Below are 22,980 nucleotides of genomic sequence, written 5' to 3'. Positions count from 1 at the left end.
AAGAAAGTTGGAAACACAGAATCACCTGAATGAGATGATTGCAGTATTGTAGATGAATAACGATGGCCACGTCTAGGTTCTCATTTCCTGTGGTGAGAGGCAACGGGCTGCCGGCCACACTGTTCCCTACACCAGTGTCCTCTGTGAGGGCTTCACTCAGGTGTCCTCTTGCTTCTGGATGTTGGCTTGACCTGTTGGACGTGTAAGACATACTGTCACCACAAGAAGGCGCTGCATAATCACAACTACTGAGGCCATGTAGTCAAGTTACTGAGAGAAACCAGGTCACCAAAGGGTGTGATGTCCAACTCACCCGATTCTCTCTGACTCCATGTCAATGAAGACAGAGCGTGAGAGGGTGCCCGCATCATCTCCTGTGTCATCGTCATCGAAGTCAGAGGTGTTGAGGAAGTCGAAGCTTTCCAGAGCGCTCTCCACAGTCAAACTGAGGCTTGATGAGCGGCTCCTATGGGCAGGTACCCGGCACTGAGGAGAGACAACGACCTTCACAGACTGTACATTCAGACCTTGCATTTAATAGTAAGCTTCCCTTTGTTTGTTTGTTTTACCAAGGTTATATTGATCAAAAGATACACTAAAGACATTGTAATGTTAAAGGATACACAATATATATATCTGTTAGTCATACCAATATTGTATATCTAATTGTTCATGCTTATTTCCTCTATTTTTACATTTAGATTATCTATCAAACACTCAAAGTTAATATTTAAAAACAAATAATTGAATAACACTGTTAAATGTAATCTTTAGCAAAACTGTATATTAATTTTCATACTACACACTATAATTATCACTTTTTCTACATTTAGTTTTTAGTGTTTTTTTATATTTAGACAAAATCGAATTACATTATCAGCCATAGCATAATAAATAGTGACTTTTCAATATCAGCCAGATTTTTATTATAGGTGGATCCCTAATAATAGCTTAACTACCATTTTTATTTCATATAAACACTGAATACATCAAATTATGCAACTGCAGCTTTTTATTAAGCAAATTATATCCATTCAATCATTATTCTTTAGATGTAGACTTACAAATCAGTTTTGTTTTTTGTCATCTACAACACTTTACTTCAAGATGAACCATGAACCATCTATACAATCCAACAATTCAATGACAATCTGAACATCCTTTTTAAACCAGGGTCAGAATTGATTTCCAGGGGCACTTTTTATAATGACCTTATTAAATGTAGCCGTGTTTTCTTTCATGACAACAAACACTTATATTAGAAACAATTCATTCAATCAATAATACTAGACTCTTGACAATAAAATTTTGTCAACATCAAGAGGTGGAACAGAAACTACTTATGAATAAGTTTATTGCTTTTTACACATTAGAAAATCAAGGCTTCACATTGCTTATTTTAGCATTAAAAACAAAACGGTTATTCAAATTGGGATTGAATTACATTCAGAAAGCTATCAAAAAACATTTCCCATCACTGAAGCAGTTCATGACTTCAAATTAATAGATGAGTTCTGCACTCTTGCAAAAACTCCTGTTATAATCGCTGAAGCTGTCTACACTGCATAATAAATCTAGTTTACATTGTCTCTGCACTTTGTCATTTACAAAGAGAGAATTTGCGAGATTTAGTCAGTGAGAGTGCACACTGAACAAAACTTAAGCGGATTTCTTTATCACTGGTTACAAATCTAAATGGCTCTAATGAGTGAAAAGAAATCCTTGATGCAACACGAGCAGATCCAAATAATTCCGAAATCTGTACTTTTCATTCATTTTCTCATCTCACTTTAATTGTGACAGTCAAAATGAATTTAGTTCAGTTGTAAAAGGGCATCTTTTGCCCCCTTATCTTGAATTTTGGTGGCACTCTTGCTCCAAGCCTTTGTTAATTTCTGACCCTGTTTCAAACAGACTGTGGTTCCTGAGTTCAGAAGATGGCTTTCTTGCTAATAAAATGTATCAAACTTCATGATCAATCAAACTTGAGTCTGCAACAAAACATCTAAAGTGGGTTTCGAAGACCAAAAACGGAGAACTCATTCACCTTGAGCAGGTCTTCAAGTCTCATGACCTCCTGCTCCAAGTCCTGCAGCTCCCCGCAGCGCTGGCCTAAGCTCTCCAGCCGCAGGAGCAGAGACTGAATGGCGTCCTCCAGGCTGCTCTCCAGGAAAGTCCTGCTGCCCTCTCCAGACCAGCTCAGAGAGCCGGCCTCTGGCAGCATGTCAGAGGAGGTGAGCCTCCTCACCAGCTGCCTGGTCAAACTGCCTTCCTCCCCATCCAGCTCCACTGGCTTCAGCTCCAGGGCTTCATCAGGTATGTTGGACTCCAGGAACACCACATCCTCTGGTCCCACTGCAGACAGCTGACTCTCAGAGCACAGCGAGAGGGCAGCGGAGCCTGTGCCGGGCCCCTGGTTCTCAACCTGGTCCCACTCCAGGTCTGGATCGCTGGCGCTGACACTGCCGCAGTCTTCCTCAACGCACTCCTCCTCAACTGGCCTGTCCTCCTCAGGGACGGGAGCTGGTTCAGAGGGAGGGTCCGTCTCTGGGGGTGTGACGGTGATCTCAGGGTTTGACTGGATGGGGGCAGAGCTTGAGGTTGACACGTCAGAAAAGTTGAAGGACAGACGCTTGCATTCGGCCACACCACAACCTCCATTCTCAAAGACGTCATCTGGTAAAGTGGACTGCGTGATGGAAAGAGAAAGAAAATATGGTAAATATGGCTTGCTTATGCCATTTAGTCTTTTTAGTACTATCTATGTAGTTTTAGTGATCTAAAGATGCGAACAATAATTCTGGTCTATAAGTTCCAACACACTAAAGAGCAGTAGAAGAATTAAAGACCCTTATGAAATGTTTTAACACAGGAATTACCAAATGTTTTTGTAGGTTTGGCGAAAGCAAATAAGTCTTTGCTGTTTTAACACTAATCCTACAGAAACAAGAAGTTGGGTGGGACAATCTAAATTAAATAGCCAACCAAACCATGATTAGCCAGTTGCTATTGCTAGCCAGAGGCTAGTGTCAAACAGCCTGAAGACCGCACCCAGTTTGTTTGTTGACTATCTGGTACATACTTCGCACAAAACTGGAATGCAACTGTGAATACTGCAATTACCTATGTTTCAAATGTACTAATTTGATATTTTGTGTACTTGTGATTTGTCAAAATTTACATGTTTGAGTGGCTTAAACATATAAATTCACATGCCAATCCTGATTCGACACACTGATTCATTATGCTCCGAATCTTCCTGAAGCAGTGATTTGAAATTGGCCATCACTATATAAGTCGTTATTTTGTTTTGTTTTTTGGCGCACCAAAAACATTCTCGTTGCTTTATAATATTAATATTGAGCCACTGTACTCACATGAACCGCTTTAAATATGTTTTTAGTACCTTTATGGATCTTGAGAGAGGAAGTGTCATTGCTCCCTATGGAGGCCTCACGGAGCCATCAGATTTCAACTAAAATATCTTAATTTGTGTTCCGAAGATTAACTAAGGTCTTACGGGTGTGGAATGGCATGAGGGTAAGTGATAAATTACAGATTTTTCATTTTTGGGTGAACTAACCCTTTAACTGTAGATGCGTTTCCACCGCAGGAACTAGGGACTTTGGGGTGGTACTCGGTGTGTTTCGACGGCAGGAACCAGGGTCTAAATGAAGTTCTGGGTAAAAACTTCCCCCTCAGAAAGTACCTGCTCACGAGGTAGTACTTTGTCAAAGTTCAGGAACTTTCAGGGGGTGGGAATTCAGTGCTGAACATGCTGATTGGTTGACTCCACGCAGCATTTTATTTCAACCACCATTTTTAAATGTCTGTTGCGGTGTGTGCAGAGAGTGTTTTTTGCTATTCAAATCAACAATGGAGTTACAACCGATGGACTGACGATGAGATTCAGGCTTTATTAAGCTTATATGCGGAGGACGAAATCCAGCAGGAACTGGAAAGTCGCAAGCTGGTCTACGTCACCGGACTAATCTTCACGGTACTTTAGACTGCGATGGAAACATAGACAGCAACAGGGGGGGGGGGTTCCTGGGAGAAATTGTTCCAGGTAATTTTGATGGAAACAGGGTGTTTTGTGGGTGATTCATGGTCAGATTGTAATTTAATTGAACAAAAGTTCTGTATGACCCTGTGGATAAGATTTGACAGGTCCATCTTCCTGGAAGTTAGAGATTTAAAATATTAATGCATCTGCTAAATGTTTGTTTTGTGAAATGTGCATACAATAGGCCTCAAAGCTAACAGACATGAACTAAAAGCCACAATTTTGTTTTCTTGGGGTCTTTGAACAGTAATGTTATAGTTTAGAAAAGTGTATATGTGAATGTGAGTGTGAAGAAACGCGTGTATGAGAGAAATGTGAAGTTAAAGCAGAAAATGCAAGCAAAGAAAAGAGACACACGCAGAAGTTCACTCAGAACAGCAGGGCACACAGTGACCTGACTCACGTAGACTTCCAGACTGGACCTTGAACGAGGTCTCAGTGCGGTCAGATCGCCAAAAGAGCGACTGCGTCTGAGTTTCTCTAAGAGCGTCTCTCTGAGCGTGTGCAAGAACGAAAGACGCTGACCCTCCCACCGCCGGGGCTGCCACTTCTTTGCCATCGACATACAAGTACAGACAAAACAGCGATGCACACGGTGCCACAGGGTAGATACAATTCATTAAACACAACATCGCAGACTACACAAGAAGAACATTCACATACAAGCTGCAAGTGCTGTCATATTTAATAATGTACACACAAAATAATAAAAACTGAACCCAGAACAGCTAGACTGGACTCAGTAGCGTTAATATTTAGGTTAGTACTGGGGTGTTAAGGTGAGAAAGCTGACAGTGTGATCTAACACCTGATTTCAAAACCTCAATATCCTGTATGAAATGTGCACCCTTGTGAAAAAGAAGTGCACTTAATTGTATTGAATGTGCAGTAGTAGTTTACTTCAAATCTCAAAAAGTATTTTTAAAACTGTACTTGCAAATAATATAACATCAATAAAATAAAAGGCCACTTAAGTCTAAAGTGAGTGCACTTTCATGACTGTTTCTTAAAATAAATAAAAAATTGTCTTTTGTCATGCTTTAATGTACACTTATATTGAAGTGTTGACTAACATACTAAAGCACACATAAACTTTAGTGTGTTATTTGATATTACATTTAAAGTTTGTATATTTTAAATGTACTAAATTTGCAACTTCATCATTACAAATATATTTAAATACATGACATAAAAGTTTCAATAGAAATGACATTAATGTATATTTTAGTTTACCATAAATGCTTGTCAGTACGTTTTACAGTACATTTTAACCATATTTCAAAGACAATAGAAGTAATGTTGAAATTACATATAAAGATGTACTTAAATCCTACTTAATTGGGTCTTAAGGTCAGCTAAATTTAACAATTTAATACATTTAATAATATAATACATTTTTATTTAATTGTAAATAACATGCAATTAAATATCCAAAAACATAACATTAATTTCACACCTAAGTATATTCTTTTAAAGTACACCATTTCTTTTTAAAGGTATGCTTAAGTGGACTTATTTTTCATGGTGATAGAAGCAGACTCTAAAAAGAACCGAGAAGAGTTTCACAACTGCACTCACAAAGAAAGACGTGTCCTGGAAAGTGGGCGTCTCGGGTGTGCCTTGGCTGTACACTGAAACTCGTCTCTGAAGGGCGGTGGTTTTACTCACATTTCCTGAGGACAGGGTCAGATCCTCTACATCAAACGGACTGTGAAAACAAGGCAGATGTATGTTCATGTACAACAATCCAATATCACACAAAAAGGAAACACCAAAATGACAGAAGCATATATAAGTCCCATTAATGGTTAGACAGAATTAATTCAGTGGCACTTCCATGATTGTCCTGAAGAAGGCAGTGTGCATCAACACTTTCATCTACTGCAGCTAAATGGACTGAAACACCACACTTCTTATCTTGTTTTATTAGATAACGTCACTTACAACCAGGCAACCTCCAGGTTAAGTTTAATGGTTCCCAGGTCGTTGACATCTACAGCTACCACCTGAGGCATAGCCGTGAACAGGTCCTTGGTTTCACAGATCACGCTACCCACTAAGATGTGAGTGGCCAAGCCCTTTAACTCTGTCACCTAGTAGAAAAAAGGTTATGCATTGAGAAATGTCAGCAATGTTTAATTCTAGAAAAACTCACAGCTTTCTTCATAGGAATACATTTTGTTGCAATCAAGGATGTAACCAAATATTCAAGACTTATATGTTCTCTTGAATGTCAATGGTGGTTACAGCCCAGTTTGTCAATAGCCTCTTTCATACATACAGTCCTTACTGGTCAATTACCAGTCAATTACCATCAAGAGATCACTTGTGAACAGGACCTTTTCAAAAATACCAGTAAATCGGTATGAGAAGATATAACATTACCAGTAAATTACTGGTATGATGCTGTGTGTGAAAAAAGAATGAAGATTACCGCCATGAGCATGTATGAGGTCTGAACGTGCTGACGTAAGTAATCTTCTTTGGGACAATCATTAAAGGGTTAGTTCACCCAAAAATGAAAATTCTGTCATTTATTACTTACCCTCATGCCTATTCACACCCGTGAGGCCTCCATAGGGAGTAATGGACACTTCCTCTCTCAAGATCCATAAAGGTACTAAAAACATATTTAAATCGGTTCATGTGAGTACAGTGGTTCAATATTAATATTATAAAGATACAAGAATATTTTTGGAGCGCCAAAAAAAAACAAAATAACGACTTATTTAGTGATGGCCGATTTCAAAACAATGTTTCAGGAAGCATCGGAGCATAAATGAATCAGTGTGTCGAATCTGCTGTTCGGAGCACCAAAGTCACGTGATTTCAGCCGTTGGCAGATTGACGCGATCTGAATCATGATTCGACACACTGATTCATTATGCTCCGAATCTTCCTGAAGCAGTGTTTTGAAATAGGCCATCACTAAATAAGTCGTTATTTTGTTTTTTTGGCGCTCCAAAAATATTCTCGTCGCTTTATAATATTAATATTGACCCACTGTACTCACATGAACTGATTTAAATATGTTTTTAGTACCTTTATGGATCTTGAGAAAGGAAGTGTCCATTGCTCCCTATGGAGGCCTCACAGAGCCATCGGATTTCAACTAAAATATCTTAATTTGTGTTCTGAAGATTAACGAAGGTCGACATGAGGGTGAGTAATAAATGACAGAATTTTCATTTTTGGGTGAACTAACCCTTTAAGTTTGTATGCACATGACGTGATTACTCTGCTGCTTTTTAATAGTATTTTTATGCAAATATGTGCTAGATGGACATATTTGACCGTTGCACCACATCTCATAGATTTTCAGCCTGTCGCGCTCGAGACCCTGCCGCCTTTTCCATTCATGCAGTTGGATACTATTTTGTGCGTCTTGTGTTTTCAAGAGCAAAAACGCGTCCTGTGTGATCCTCCCCTTATACATGTCACACAGAAGTTAAAAAAATGTCAAATTGAACAGATAGTGAAACTACAGTGTGAATGAAGACAACAGAGCAGCATTTAAAGATAATTTCCAGTGACTGATATAACAGAATGTGAACGGCATATTCTGTTATATCAGTTGCTTATGTGAACGGCATATTTGTGTATTTACCGGTAAAGTAATTCTGGTAATTTTACGGTAAATTACTGGGATTACTGTGTGAAAGAGGTGATTGTCTAAATGAGTCACATTGGGACTCTTTCATGGAAGACCATATGGACTGCAGCCCACCTTGATGTTGATGAGGTCTGTAATGAGGGGCATGAAGATTATCTCCTCTCCATCCCAACTCTGCTTGGAGTTTGCTTCGATCTTCCCCTTCAGTTTCCACCTCTGTCGGCCGTATCTCATGAAAATCTGACAGGAAGAGAAAGAGAGAGGCAAAAAGAAATGAAAAATGGCAGAAGTAGGAAAAAAAGCTACCAACACACGTTCACTTGTTAGTTAATAGAGCAATAAAGCAAAGGGAGTTTTCAGTATTTAGTTTTATACAGCCTTAAAAAAAACTAATTGGGTTTAGTGGGTGTACTTGTGGATCAGAAGAGAAAATGTTGCTAGGAGAGCCGTGATTAAAAATGAACTGGATGTACTTGGCAGAACAGCAGGCAATTACTACAAGCGTTTAGTAATTTGATAGAAGACAGATGCATCTGGCTTTATTACAAAACAAACGGCATGAAACTCAGTATTCAGTATTCGATTTTCCAAGCTACCCACCTCATACTGATCGCCCGGACAAAGCCTGGCAAAACCGGCCAATCCTGAGACAGGAGGCAAAGGAGTTGAAAAGTTTGTTATTGAAATCCAACAAAAATATTATAGGTAATTCCATTTTTTTGTGCAAAAGTCCTATACCTTTCATTTTTATATGAAACTCCCCCAACAGGTTCTCCAGCTCGCCCTCAAAGGTGCACATATTCTGAAAAGAAGGGAACACATGATAATACGAACTGCAGGTGGTCTGAGAAATTTTATTGGCCATAGATATTTCTTACTTGAACTATTCTTACTAAAAAGTAATCTGCATTATTGTTATTAAATAAATTAAAATGTTTATATAATTATCTTATTTATAACTCAGTGCTGTCAATCAATTAAAAAAAGTAACATTCACGATAAAACGCGCCTAACATTAAAATTTGTAATATATTTTTATATTGTAATACATAATTTCACACTGAATCTCCAAATTAATGTAGAATCATAAAAACAATTTATTTTAAATATTTGTTTAACAGCATCTTTTTACTAAGTACTATGAATGAAGGCCAGTATCATAGATAACAATACTGCTACTAACAAATGTCTCTATTAAATCTATTTTTTTCTGAAAATCTCTCTGAAAGGAAGGTCTTATGAAAATGTCCTCTCAGAGACACATCTGATTGGGATCAGGTGAACCCAAAACCAGCCTAATTATACGGACCAATTAGTCGATTAGTTATTCAGAAAACCCACAGACTAGTCGATTTAAAAAAAAAAAAAAAGATGCTGTGTGAACATAGCGAGTCAAATGGTCAGAGAAACAAGCAAACATTTATAATGTACCTCTGTATATTCTTTGTATCTGCGGTTGACCTCTGCCAGGCTCTCACGTGTGCCTTTAGTGGAGGGTGAAGCAGTGAAGGCCTGTTTCATCTTACTGGCGCCATCACGCAACCTTCTCTGAATACAAAAGCCCTCATACAGCTCATCGACCTGTAAAAACACACACACAGCATTGGTGCACAGAATTATATTACACAAAAGCAGCACTGCACACGCTCGCACATGGCAACCCTCACTAAAGATTGCATAAACACAAGCTTTGATGTCAAAATTGCTAGCACGCATCATTACAGAGCCCTGGGGGTCCCCATTCAGCATAGAAACGTGGCTTTTTCAATCTACTGTAACGTTCTGTTTGCACAATGGAGCAGCGTACTGTACCGAGTGGCGAAAAATGAATTTGAACACTTCAAAAGCAAACACAAAATGATGCGGCTCAACAGCCCTTGGGACAACAGTAATGCCATACTTCTGTGACAGACGAGCAGCTCGGAGCCACAACCTTTATCATGGAAATGCACATTTAACACATTCACAACTCAGTGAACACTGGCCGGCTCAAATTAGCTATGTTAATCCTACCAATGCTGAAGATAGAGTGATTTTGGGGGATGGAGAGAGAGCAAGAGGGGCGAATGAGAGAGATGGACCGCGAGTGACAGAAACAAGTGAGCCGAAAAGGGGCAGCAGGAACAGAGAATGATGCGAGAAAGAAACTAGAGTAGGCAGGAAAAGGGATGGACACTGCAGAGATCCAGCAGTGACTTCCAGTGATGCAGTGTTTCCTGCACTGCTGTTCAGGAGCGTTGATCCGCTGCTGTTGAATCTGCAGTGCCTTGGCAAAATTACACATATGTCAGGGTTGTTTATGCATGTAGTTCATTAAATGTTTTCTTTATGCTGTTAAAGCTGAATGGAACTGATTGTCCATGGTGTACTGCCTGTTTGTGGGTAAATTAATGTTAATTTATTTATGAACAAAATTTAAAAAGGATTGTTTTCTATTTTAACGCATTTTAAAATATAATTTATTCCTGTGATGGCAAAGCTGAATTTTCAGCATCATTACTCCAGTCTTTAGTCACATGATCCTTCAGCAATCATTCTAATATGCTGATTTGCTGCTCAAGAAACATTTCTTATCAGTGTTTTGCAGCTTAATATTGTTGTGATACATTTTTCAGGATTCTGCGATGAATAGAAACTTCAAAAGAACAGCATTTATTTTAAATAGAAATCTGACAGTAACATTATAGAAGGTTTACTGTCACTTTTGATTAATTTAATACATCCTTGTGGAATATAAGTATTAATTTAATATATATGTATGTATGTTATATATAAACATATATACACACACACACACACACACACACACACAGAGTCCGGCCAAAAAAAAAAAAATAAAATAAAAAAAAAAAAAAAAAAAATCGCTGTTTGGATTTAAATAGGCAAATACTTAAGAATCTATGAATGGATCATTATTACAGTGATTATGTTCCTAGCATGTTATATTTTTGGCAACGGTTCTTTTAACCCTTAAAGATGGAGTGTATAACTTTTCATTTGTTAAACAACCATGTAGGAAGACATATCATGGCCAAATTCCAGAATGACAATGTCAAGATTCACCAGGGTTAAAATTGTGAAAGAATGGTTCAGAGAGCACACACACACACACTATGTATGTATACACATACACACAATATCTGTTACTGTGTTGCTGCATTTGTCACTGACCTGGAACTGGAGTACAAAAAAAACAAAAAAAAACAATGCAATGTGCTATCCAATTCACTAACAAATTGCTCGTCTGGTGAATCAGATTCAATCAGAGGAGTCATTGGTCTGAATCACGGACTGAATCAAACTGACATCTTACTGAATCGGCTCTGATGACTCGCTCGCTCACTAAAAGACACATTATTATTGACTCAGCACAAGCAGTTACTGTGTTACAAAGAGCAATGTTCCAAATATGTACGTTGTAAGATTAGCGAAACTTAAATTAGTTTATAATAAGTAAAGTTAACAATGTAGCAGAATGGGGTTTCAGAGTTTTGTTATAATGGTATTTTAATCAAAAACATTATATGTTGGAAAAAAATAGAATTGTTAAAGATGTTGGGACCGGTTTTGGGTTTGAGGGTGGATGCCCCCCACTGGAAAAACAAAATCTTGTAGGAAACCCTGCTGTGATGCCACGGATGTGCCCTACTGAGCTCCGCTCTGCGAGGAAATCTGTATGAAGATTTCCTCCATACCGTACAGAAAACAAAACAAGACCCTAAATCAAAAAGAAATATTCAAACACATGCAGTGAAGGGCTTTTTGATGTCTCTCATTAGGGGGAGAGGGTGAGAAACGAGACAATCTAACCCAATCTGTGTGTGTGGATGGGGTACATTATCTGTGTATGATGGATGTGCATGTGTGTGCTATGATGTGTGGGGGTTGTTCATGATAAACGGCATATGTTAGAAAAACAGTTAGCTGTGTGCAAGTGGGGATAGAGTGTCTGGACGGTGGTCCTGTGGGTTTAATTACAGTGGGATGAAAGACCCCACCCAAGTCTGGAGAAATGCACCACGTATTATAATCCCCCTGTACCACACACATACATGCGTGCACCGTAGCCAATCACAGCCCTGCTGTGGCACACAGCTGCCTGTTTATTTGGCTCCATAAAATACCCTTGTCTGACTCCTCTCATCTGCCATAGCAGCTAAGCAGCATGGGAAATGAATCACCATAACCGCCCCCAGCCCGGTCGGTTCTGTCCAACGGGTGGGGTCTGATGGGTGAATTTTTATGAGCTGCATTTTGACAATAAACAAGGCTTTGGAAAAACAGTGTTCCTTAACTCTAGCTATCAGCCCATTGTCTAATTTGAAGAAAATTTCCATACAATGAAAACAGGGACTCTGAAGCTCCATCAAAAACAAAGCACTATAAAAGTACCCTAAAATAGTCCATACAACTCATTTTATACATTGTGGCAGGATCAAAACCCCAATCTTAGCATTTTTAGTGCCCTGATGGTGAACTAGATTCAAGGGTTTCTGAAGCCATATGAAATCTTTCTCTGAGAAACCCAAAATTTAAAGGCAAAGCTCACCCAAAAATGAAGACTGTCATAATTTTCTCACCCTCATGTAATTTCAAAACCATAAAACTTCTGTTCATCTTCGAAACACAAATGAAGATATTTTTTATGAAGCCTGAGATCTTTGTCCCTCCACTGAAAGTCCATTCCACCAAAACTTTCATGCATCAAAAAGTTTATAAAGATATCTTAAAGGTAATCCATTTAAATCAAGCAACTTTTTGAAGCGTGAAAGTTTTGGTGGAATGGACTTACAATATACAGACAGAAATCTCTTAGATTACATTTAGAATCTTAATTTGTGTTCCAGAGATGAACGAAGGTTTGGAGCGACATGAGTGTGAGTTATTGATCACAGAATTTATGTTTTTGGGTGAACCTACCTTTTTTTTTTTTACTAAAAACATTTCTCTCCTTATTAAGTCTCATTTTCACTTCAACATATTCAATCATGTCACAACACAAATGCTCATGTGACAACATACAAGCAAGACGAACCAATCCCATTATTGTCATAATGAGTGCATATTTGAAGACACCTTGTGAATATGCGAACGCAAATGAGATTTGAGAGCTCATGTGCTATGTGATCCACAGGACACACACAACAATGTCATCCAACGAATCCTAAACTGCTTACCAAATTTACCAAAGGCATCTGTGGAATGGGTCTAAACAAGAGTGACTCGTGATTAACAGGACGGTGTGCTGCTCAGGTTAGCTGTTGGTGCTCAGAGCTTTGTGTTTGTTTGATACTGACACAGCAGAAAAGAAGCACTGAGCCATTGCAATTGGCTGATACTCTGCCAGATTGATATTGTCTCAGTTAAATATTCATGTCCACTCAATGACCGCTTTCTATCTCATTTGCTGTGCCCACAGCATTTGTTCTCACAGGCAGCGCCTGTAGCGACACAAACAGACAGCTCTGTATGCAGTATGCGCCTGTGCACATGTCTGAACATTGCCCAAGATACAGTGGCCTCAAAAAGTATTTGGACACACTTAAAAATGTATGAATTTCATGATATAGATAGGTCATTGACAAAAAAAGGTGTAAAAGTTAAGTAAAGAAAAGGAATCTTTTAAAAATCTAGTTTAAAACGTGTGCCAACATTTAATTAATGTCAAATTAAAAGCCCAAATTCAAATTACTTTGTGTGTTTTAATAATCTTTAAGTGTTTTAATAATCTTTTGTCATGCTTTAAAGTACATTTATTTCATGAAAGACTGTAGTCAATTATTTTATCCCTTAAACTCGACATGTTTAAATGTTTTTTTTTCCTGTGAAAAAACAAAAATTCATGCCTTAAAATAGTTTGAATGTAACTTTACACCCTTGCTTCATTTAGTTTACATGGAACCATGAATATGGAAATTAGCCCCGCCTCCACTCACTCGCACGAGCTCAGAATACCTGATCCATTTGGTCAACTTTACTGTAGTAAATGCTTCACAATGGCAAGGTGGAAATACTGGTTTAATTCAGCCATAGATGTTTGAACTAGAAACTGATTTAGAAGAAGTGGTCGTTGACGGGATTGGTTACAACTTATTTGTGACGTAGAGAACAAGGGTGATTTTAAACTGCGTTTTTGTCTTTGGTTCACTGCAGTTTTAAGAAAAAAATAATAATTTAGTAATGGTGCTGACTGATGAATTTGCACAAGGTTTGTCTTAAAGCATATTAACACCACATAGACATGTAAAAAACATTAAAAACATGATTTCACCACAGGGGGTCTTTAACTAACATATTAAAGCTTACTTTTAGTTTACCATAAATGCGTATTACATTTGGCAGCACACTTAACCATAACCATATTTCAAAGACAATAGAAGTGATTGTGATATGTAGAAATATTTACTTAAGTCATTCTCAAAGTCAAAAGCACTCTCAAGGTCAACAAAGTGAATTTAATATCAATTTAAACTAGAATACATATTAATTTAATTCCAATTAACATGCAATTGTCTTAAAACCTTACACTGAGTTCGCACACAAGTATATTCTTTTAAAGGTGCAACGTGTAAAATTTGGGAGGATCTACTGACAGAAATGCATTATAATAAACATAACTATGATTTTCAGTGGTACATAAAGACCTTACATAATGAACCGTTATGTTTTTATTACCTTAGAATGAGTCATTTCTAGCTCATACACCACGGGTCCCCCCTCCATGTCAAGTCGCCATTATGCGCCGACATGTTTCTACAGCAGCCCTAAATGGACAAACACTCTACAAAGCGCGCTTCGCCACTATGTTGTTCTTCTTTTAAATCGTTGGTGTTTTTAGAGACAGCTTGCATTGTCACTACGTTTAATAAGCACAAAGTAGTAGTAATCATCTGGTTTATTAGAAGCAGAGACCGTTCTTTGTTAAAAGTCAGAAGAAACCTCATTGATTCACACAAGCTACTCTCTGCTCTCTCAGACGACGACATGTCGGCCAGACAGCCACCGTAGCTTCTTATATAATATAATATAATATAATATAATATAATATAATATAATATAATATAATATAATATAATATAATATAATATAATATAATATAATATAATATAATATAATATAATGTGACACTGTATTAGTTATGTGGTGTATAGGAGTGTTTTGGTGTGTGGAAGATGATGCATCTAGGGCAAACTGAGTGACACACCCAGATATGCATTTCTGCAAACAGTCGTTCCCACTGGGAGCGCTTTTGATCTACTTGGGCACGACTACTTATTGGTTGAAAGGCAGAGGTCCAAGGCGCGACTCAACCCAGCCATGCGTGCTTGTGAGCAGCTGTTTGTCAGTCCTCTGTCCATCGCAAGTGTGGGGTTTCGGATTAGGCCTACTGAGTCAAATAACAAGCCAAGAGTACACAGCTGGTCCACACACCACAAAAACAATAGAAGGAACAAGACCAAGAGTGCACACTTACAAGGCATATTAATATGCATTACTGTACAATGAGGAAATGGAGGAAGTAGAAAAATCCTCTTAAGTTACAAGCATCTATCGGCTGTGATCAGAGGATTTAGACTGTCTACTCTGGGGGGATGCCGGCCTGATTAAACAGAGATTAAACCTACAATAAATTCACCCACATCAAACATCTTTGGGGTTCAAAGCCAGATCATAAAGCACCTCCAGCTCTGATATCTGACTGCAAGCTGAGGCCTTTTGAAACTTCCTGTTGATGTTGCTTAACTTCCTATGGGCAAATGGGATGATTTTTAAAAGCACAAACCATTGAGTTATCAATGTCCTTTCTGTAAATGACACATCCAGTGATCTAGTGTCTATTGGTAAAAAAATATAATTATAGACATTGGTTTTCCTATAGACATCACTGGCCTTTTTACTCTTTTTGGCACACACGGATCATTGTGCTGGATATGATTCTGCTGATGTTTTTCAACAGAGGCTATGGAACTTAAACAACAGTATTAGGGAGTCACAGCCATTAGCTGCTTTAAAGGGAAAGGAATAAAAGCATTAGAATTTGACTTCTTAGAAATGGTTTCTGTGCTCCAGCATGCTAAGAGACTAAAAGTAATTGTTGACTGTCAGCATATTTAAACCCTTTCTGAGAAGCTGGGCATCTGAATTCATCCCCCTTAATGCGCCGCCTCTACATGCATCAAAGCCCTGTCTGTTACAAATCCTCCTCCTTCAAACAACAAATAACAAGACTATTACTGCCAGACCTTAAATTAATGTGGATAGAAACATGGCCCAGATAATTTGGTCTCAGAACAATTTGATGAAAATTTTTCATTGATAAATTGAAAATTCATATTGAAATCTTAATTCTGATTGCATGTATCTTGTAGTGATGGGATTCTGTAAAAATAAAATAAAATAAAATAAAATAAAATAAAATAAAATAAAATAAAATAAAATAAAATAAAATAAAATAAAATAAAATAAAATAAAAAATTTTAAACAACTGACACCTTAGGCGATTACAGTGAAAATAAAATAAAATAAAATGTAACTAGTTCACTAAAAAGAAAGATTCGTTCCCTAATTTTAAACACAACTGACACCTTAGGCGATTAGAGTGAAAATAAAATAAAATAAAATAAAATAAAATAAAATAAAATAAAATAAAATAAAATAAAATAAAATAAAATAAAATAAAATAAAATAAAATAAAATAAAATAAAATAAAATAAAATAAAATAAAATGAAATGAAATAAAATGTAACTAGTTCACTAAAAAGAAAGATTCGTTCCCTAATTTTAAACACAACTGACACCTTAGGCAATTAGAGTGAAAATAAAATAAAATAAAATAAAATAAAATAAAATAAAATAAAATAAAATAAAATAAAATAAAATAAAATAAAATAAAATAAAATAAAATAAAATAAACCAGTTCACTAAAAAGAAAGATTTGTTTAAAAGAATGATTCGTTCATGAGCCGGACATCTCTAGTACCTTGGCAAATCTGAGAACAAAGACGTTGTTGATATCTCTTCTGAAAATTCAGAGAACACACATTTGAGATTACATAGAGATCTTCTTTCCTATGGGGTGTCAAGACTGCTGATCCAAGTGATATAAATAGGGCAGCACAGATCCAATCGGATTTTAACATAAACTTGAAATCATAAAAAAAGGCTTCTCCCACTATTTAGACTTGCACACACTCATTAACACCCTGGATTGAGCCATCAGAGGTTTGTTCCTCACTCAAGGGAATTGCTTTGACCTAGATCCAGTTCCAACCATGAACAGCATAAAAACACAGGGGAAAACAAAACACTTCTGCAAATTAACAAACAAAATTTTCTCTTTATAGGTCCAAAAACATAAAAATAATGATTGAATTGTTTCTTTGAGATCTGTATACTATCAGACGGTTCAGAATGTTCCTGTGGGCAAGCTGAATGCGAGGCTAATTTCAAGTGTGTAGGGCTAATTTGAGATATGAATTGCTCTTCAACAGCCTCAAAGCACCCATCGTCATGTTGCCATGGCTACTTTTGGACTAGACGTGCTGCTGAGTTGCCAATCAGCACTGTAGTTTGCTGCAGACACCCACCTGTAATGTCACTAAAACACACTGCAAGAGGAAGGGGACACAGCAGGACTCCTGACACTAGAGAATGCCAAACCAGGGGACTCAAAATGAGTCAGGACATTTATTGGAAACACAAAAGCACTCCAAGAAAAAACTATTTTCACTTGTTGTACTGACTTCACCTTTTCTATTCTATAAAACAGCCAACGAAAGCACACACATATACACATATATATATATTATATAAAGTAAACTTTACCTTACTCATGTGGAACTCCAGTCGTCGCATGTATCGCTCTATGGTCTTGATTTGCTGTGAAGCAATAAAATAAAAGTTACTCAATGAAAAAGAAAATGCGAAAGATTTTTTTTCAAAGTCCCTAATTTTAAACACAACTGCCACCTTAGGCGATTAGAGTGTCGCAATAACGAATCACTGCTGCAGGAATGCAGCACATCATTTATGCAAAGCGGCTTAATTTTCCTGCTGCATGTTTCTAACTTCTTAAAAAGGTTAACACGGGTCAACTTAGAGAGTTTAAGAAGCATTAGTGTGTTTAGGGACCCTACCTTATCCAGATCATAGAGCACACCCTGAGGAAGAAAAAAAGATATGTATCAGTGGAAATAATGGAAAAATCAACATATTGTAACTATGAAAAACAACAATATTTGGACAATAACCATCAGAAAAGACCATATTAGACCAGCATGAAATTCATGATGGTCTAGGCTGGTTTATGCTGTTTAATGCTGGTCAAGCTGGTGGATCAGTATAACCATGCTGTTAGGTAGCAAAATATAACTGGTGACGGTGACCAGGGTTTTCTTGCTGGTTTTGCTAGAAAAGTCGTCTAACACCACTACACCAGCATCCAACTAAAACATATGTTGCACTGCAATTAATGACTTCTTAATGAGTTTTTAATTTATTTTTTGTACATTTTCACTTGTTTTTCATTTGTTTATACTAAAAAGAAAAAAAAAAAAGTAAGCCAAAATATCTCATATTAAAAATACATTCTTTAAAAACAAGTCTTAACATCTTGTGCAGTGTTGATTCTCAAGTAAATGTTTCTTTTTCTATTTATGTGACCCTGGACCACAAAACCAGTCATAAGGTTCTGTACACCATCTGAAAGCTGAATAAATAAGCTTTCCATTGATGTGTGGAAATGGGGCAATTGTTCCTAACCAAACCTATTGTTAGGATAGAGCAATATGTGGTCAAGATACAACTATTCAAATATCTGGAATCTGAGGGTGCAAAAAGAAAAGAAAAAAAAAAATCAAATCCAAATGAAGTCCTTAGCTATGCATAATATCCACTCACAAAAATAATTTTTTTATATATTTACAGCAGGAAATTTACAAAATATCTTCATGGAACATTATCTTTACTTAATATCTTAATGATTTTTGGCATAAAAGAAAAATTGATCATTTTGACCCATACAATGTACTGTTGGCTATTGCTACAAATATACCCATGCGACTTATGACTGGTTTTATGGTCCAGGATCACATATTTTCATGCATTATTTTATTATAATAGATATGTTTTTGAAAGAAGTCTCTCATAATTAATATTTTTGAGGAAACCATGATCCATAAATATACAATTTTAGGATAGTTGCCTATTGAAATCAATAGATTAGCAGCATTCTGATTCAGCATAAACTATCCACTTGTTAAGTCATGACGTAAGGAACGCCATTTCCGGGTCCAAACCTCGACTCGTTTCACTTGAGAATGCCATCGACGGCCGTTTATGAGCGGTATTTATTCATTTTAAACATCAATCATTTTAAAAAGTTAAACTTTTTAAATACTTACAGTCTACACAACAGTCTCCGTGCTTACAGCGTCACAGATATTAATATTTTAACGATTTATAAAAGATGAATCATTGCCTGGCCATCTGGAATTTTGGTATGGAGATAAAGGTTATAATTATATATTTTTTGTAGTATTACACCACATCGTGTATGTATATTAGCACCATTTGTTGTTTTCTTGTGGTATGAGATAGAGCGTTAGGACCCGGAAGCACTGCCGCGTGACTTCAGACTTAACAACCGAATAGTGTGTAACCTTGATGATGTCATATCCTGTCTCACCAGTCTGGAGTTCCTCTTCATGTCTTTCATGAGGGAAGTGAGTTTATCAAGCTCTGTTTGGTGCACCTCTAGATATTCACTGACAGAAAGAGAAAATGAAAAAGGCTTCAGTACTCTGCAGAACTGCATGAACAATGACTGTACACTGTACAAATATTTCATCACAGACATTCTGAGCAGAAGTGATTCATGCAGTCAATGTGCATACAGTATGACTGTAGAGAGCTGAGAGAGAAGATCTACAGTATGTGACAGGACATATGTGAGTCAGAGGAGACATCTGAGCAGCACTCACTCCAGGCCTTGTTTTAGGGCTCTGTAAACTTCTTCCACTCTTTTGGGCTGCGGCTCTCGTGAGCTGCTGCTGCTGCTGGACTTGTGCCCGGACAGATGGGGCTTCCTGGGCTTTGAGATGGGCTTCTTCTGCACTGCTGAGTTCCCCATGAAAGAGTTACACCTGAAAAACACACAAACAGATGTGGATGAAATCTCAAGAAACCTGTCAAGAACATGTGGTGGTCATTTTCACCACAAAATCAAAAGAAAGAAATAAGATATTATATTTTTCTTAAAGTTAACGAAAATACAATCAAGTAAAATTTCTCTAGGCTGCCAAATCTCTTATCTCATATTTATTTGTATAGCGCATCATTTCAAATCAGCTTTATAGAAAGTCATACTAATGACTTGGCGCTGTACCGTAGAGGAGTTTTAAAGGGGACCTACTGTGCCCTTGATTTTGTTTTTGGGGTCTCAACAATGAAAACCTATTCTTGTAATGTTCAAAAAGCATTTCACTTTGTTGCAGCACCTCTCTTCCCAGCATGGCAGCAACAATCTGCTTACTCCCAAAGGGTCCCAGAGGACTGAGGCACAGCCGGTGGGACTGAGGACCAAGGCAGAGTCGGAGGGAAGGCGTAGCCAAAGGGTTGGAGGGACAAAGTGCAGCTAAAGGCTCAAAGGTCTGTGCTGCAGGCAGAGTGATGACTGACCAAGGCAGAGCCGGAGGGACAAGAAAGTCTGGTGGAGCCATAAGGATGATTATGAGGGAGGGAGGGAGGAGCCAAGGTGGAGCCGACTGGTTGACGTGGAGTGACAGGGTCAGCGGCACAAGCCACAGACAGGGAATGCTTTTGCCAAGGTGGAGCTGGAGACAGGAAGACCTGAGGCAGATCAGAGTTGCTGGTTGGAGCCAAATGAGGAGAAGCCAAGGGACTGAAGGGAACCAGCAGAGGCAGGGCCAGAGGACTGGCTCGGTTTAGTAGCGGAGGTGGGATAAGGAGGCTGGGTGGATCATCAGAAACGCAGGAGACTTGGAGATAGGCTGGACCAGCGGAGACAGGAGACTCCATCCAAATCCTTATATTTCCCAAAGGCCACATGCCCTTGAACTTCACGAGCATGTGCATGTGAGACGGACGGTGTTGCCAGCTCACGCACTTGGTCAGACTCTTCATTGGGCGCAGGGTCCAGGGCAATGTTGTGCTCAGGCGTCAGCTCTGACGCTGGCATCGCAGTGGGCTCAGGCATCTTATCCTTGGGGAGCTTGGTTGGTTGCTAACTGGGCTCTGGATCTAGAGTGGGACTGGTGACGTCTTCATCTACAGCACAGACAGTGAATGAAGATCCACAATTCACGAGCACCCACTGCACATAGGTGGTGAAAATACCCGAGGACCATCCACAGGCAGGCATAATTAAAATAAATAAATTCTTATTCTTTATTCTTTGAGGTGTAACATGATCTGGAAATATTCACCCATGTAATTTCTTCACTTTAAAAGAGAATCCTACATCCATGGAATATCTAAGAATCTTTTTCTCCTGCAGCTCCCTAATGTAAACACCAGTAAGTTTAGTGCAGACTTGGAGTCTGTAGTCTAGTGTTGGCATTTTAGCATACTTCACACTCATCTGTGCAATATCCTTGCAAATAACCACCCTCTTCTCTTTTTAGAGTTTTCAAGGATTCAAGTCATAACGTCAGTCAACCCCAAAAAGTCACGAGGATAATGCCACTCTTCCTCAATGCTTCCTGACATTTAAGGCTTCCGTCAAAAGGCAGGGTGCTGCTTATTAGCCTACTTCTGATGTCACAGTCCCCCACATCTAATAATATTCATGTTTCATAATAACACAATGGCAGTTGGTTGTTTGACATGTCTGAACATGTCACATGCACACAGTCAAAAAAAGCACTAGAAATAGTGCTACAGTAAATCTAGGCCATTGTGTAGAATGAGCACATGCTGTTGCCTAAGGGGTCATCCACTCACGATTCACTCCGTCATACTAAGATAAGGCAGCATGCACAGTAAAAACACACTCTTTAATGTGGTTACTGCGTCAATTGTTTCAGAAAAATAGAATTTGCAGTTCTTTTGCCATTTTTGTTTTTTTAGTGGAAAGTCTTCCCTGAAAAGTGGAAACTGTTATTGCAGAAATTGATGGAATTCCTGATTTTGCAAGTATTAGTGTGGTGTTGGAGTGTCAACATACTTTTGGTCATGCACTTTTGCTCTTTATAGAAACTCCCTTAAAAACCTATGTGAGGGATAATAAGATGTGAGATAATAAGAAGTTTTGCCCAATGCCCACTTGTCACTACAGTTGGCAGGTGCAAATTCTGAGTAAACATCCAGAAATGGCACATGGCAAGAATTAAACATTATTACATGATATTTTTTCCAACAATTTGTCAAAAGCTCTTGCTATACTTTGTCTACCTCTACGTCAGTATATATATATATATATATATACACACAATTTTAAAATATCTGCCTGCAAATGCTTTAAAAAAATGTTTAACAGTCTTATATAAAGTGTTAAAAAATACAATCGTTTCTTCTGCAGTGGCAAAACTGAGGTTTTGTATACATCCAGTGAATCAAGTAGACAGGGCACATGACCTCACCGTGAGCGTCTCTCCTGTAGGGTACTGAAGCCGGCGAACGATTGGCTCCTGATGATGCCGTTGGGCCCTCCAGGAGAGTGAGTGCCAGCAGCCATGATGTCTGGGAAGCGTGAGGACACTCCTGTAAGGGGGCAGAGAGGATTCTGGGTAAGAGAGAAGTCAGTGGTACAGATGGGGGAAGAGTTGCGTGTGTAGGATGATGGTGTCAGAAACAACCAAATGCAAATTTTAAACCAGTAGTCAATTTAAAGACAAAGGAAATAATTTCAAATAAATAAATAGTGGTTACACTAATGCACATACTACAGAAGTAAACAAGATCATGCATTTAGGGTTAAACTGCAGAAATGTACAGTTAGTCCTTTTTTAAAAACAACATGACATTTGTATTATATGTATGTGTATTATTTGAACTGTAGATATATTTTGGATGGTCAATTTTAACTAATTTTTACTTAAACTGGAATGTAAAATCCACACTTGAAGATTAGTAACTAACTAACATAATTTGGTAGTAGAATTTGAAGCAGAACATAGGCAAGTACATAAGAAAGGTGATGAACTGGTTATTGCTCTGTTGCATGTGTGAGACAAATTAATAAATATTGATTTACATGAGTTGGAAAGCCTATTTGCCAATACGTTGGATGATAACATGTTTTAAATCGCCATTAAGCTTTGTTAATTGTGACCAACTCTGT

At 37.9% G+C, this 22,980-nt stretch overlaps 1 protein-coding gene across 3 annotated transcripts in view; it reads right to left on the bottom strand.

Annotated features, from left to right (window-relative positions):
• Positions 1-22,980, bottom strand: part of ripor2 (RHO family interacting cell polarization regulator 2) — a 61,670-nt gene that overhangs the window by 8,806 nt on the left and 29,884 nt on the right. For 2 of the 3 annotated variants that reach the window (XM_067410918.1, XM_067410919.1), the window contains exons 2-16: positions 22,280-22,400; positions 19,661-19,822; positions 19,366-19,444; positions 17,816-17,839; positions 17,505-17,558; positions 9,111-9,260; positions 8,418-8,481; positions 8,280-8,323; positions 7,794-7,919; positions 6,011-6,159; positions 5,645-5,774; positions 4,470-4,616; positions 2,048-2,689; positions 314-486; positions 26-191 (exon numbers count right to left, since the gene is read on the bottom strand). In XM_067410918.1, the coding sequence (XP_067267019.1) occupies positions 26-191; positions 314-486; positions 2,048-2,689; positions 4,470-4,616; positions 5,645-5,774; positions 6,011-6,159; positions 7,794-7,919; positions 8,280-8,323; positions 8,418-8,481; positions 9,111-9,260; positions 17,505-17,558; positions 17,816-17,839; positions 19,366-19,444; positions 19,661-19,822; positions 22,280-22,400 (2,231 nt within the window). The remainder of the gene's footprint in view (positions 1-25; positions 192-313; positions 487-2,047; positions 2,690-4,469; positions 4,617-5,644; positions 5,775-6,010; positions 6,160-7,793; positions 7,920-8,279; positions 8,324-8,417; positions 8,482-9,110; positions 9,261-17,504; positions 17,559-17,815; positions 17,840-19,365; positions 19,445-19,660; positions 19,823-22,279; positions 22,401-22,980) is intronic. The other variant, XM_067410920.1, reaches the window with a different exon arrangement.

This window comes from Chanodichthys erythropterus, chromosome 15 (assembly GCF_024489055.1).
Source record: "Chanodichthys erythropterus isolate Z2021 chromosome 15, ASM2448905v1, whole genome shotgun sequence".
In the NCBI taxonomy this organism is placed as follows: domain Eukaryota; kingdom Metazoa; phylum Chordata; class Actinopteri; order Cypriniformes; family Xenocyprididae; genus Chanodichthys; species Chanodichthys erythropterus.
Note: the sequence above shows the minus strand (reverse complement) of the source record. Positions and strands in the feature narration are given on the sequence as shown.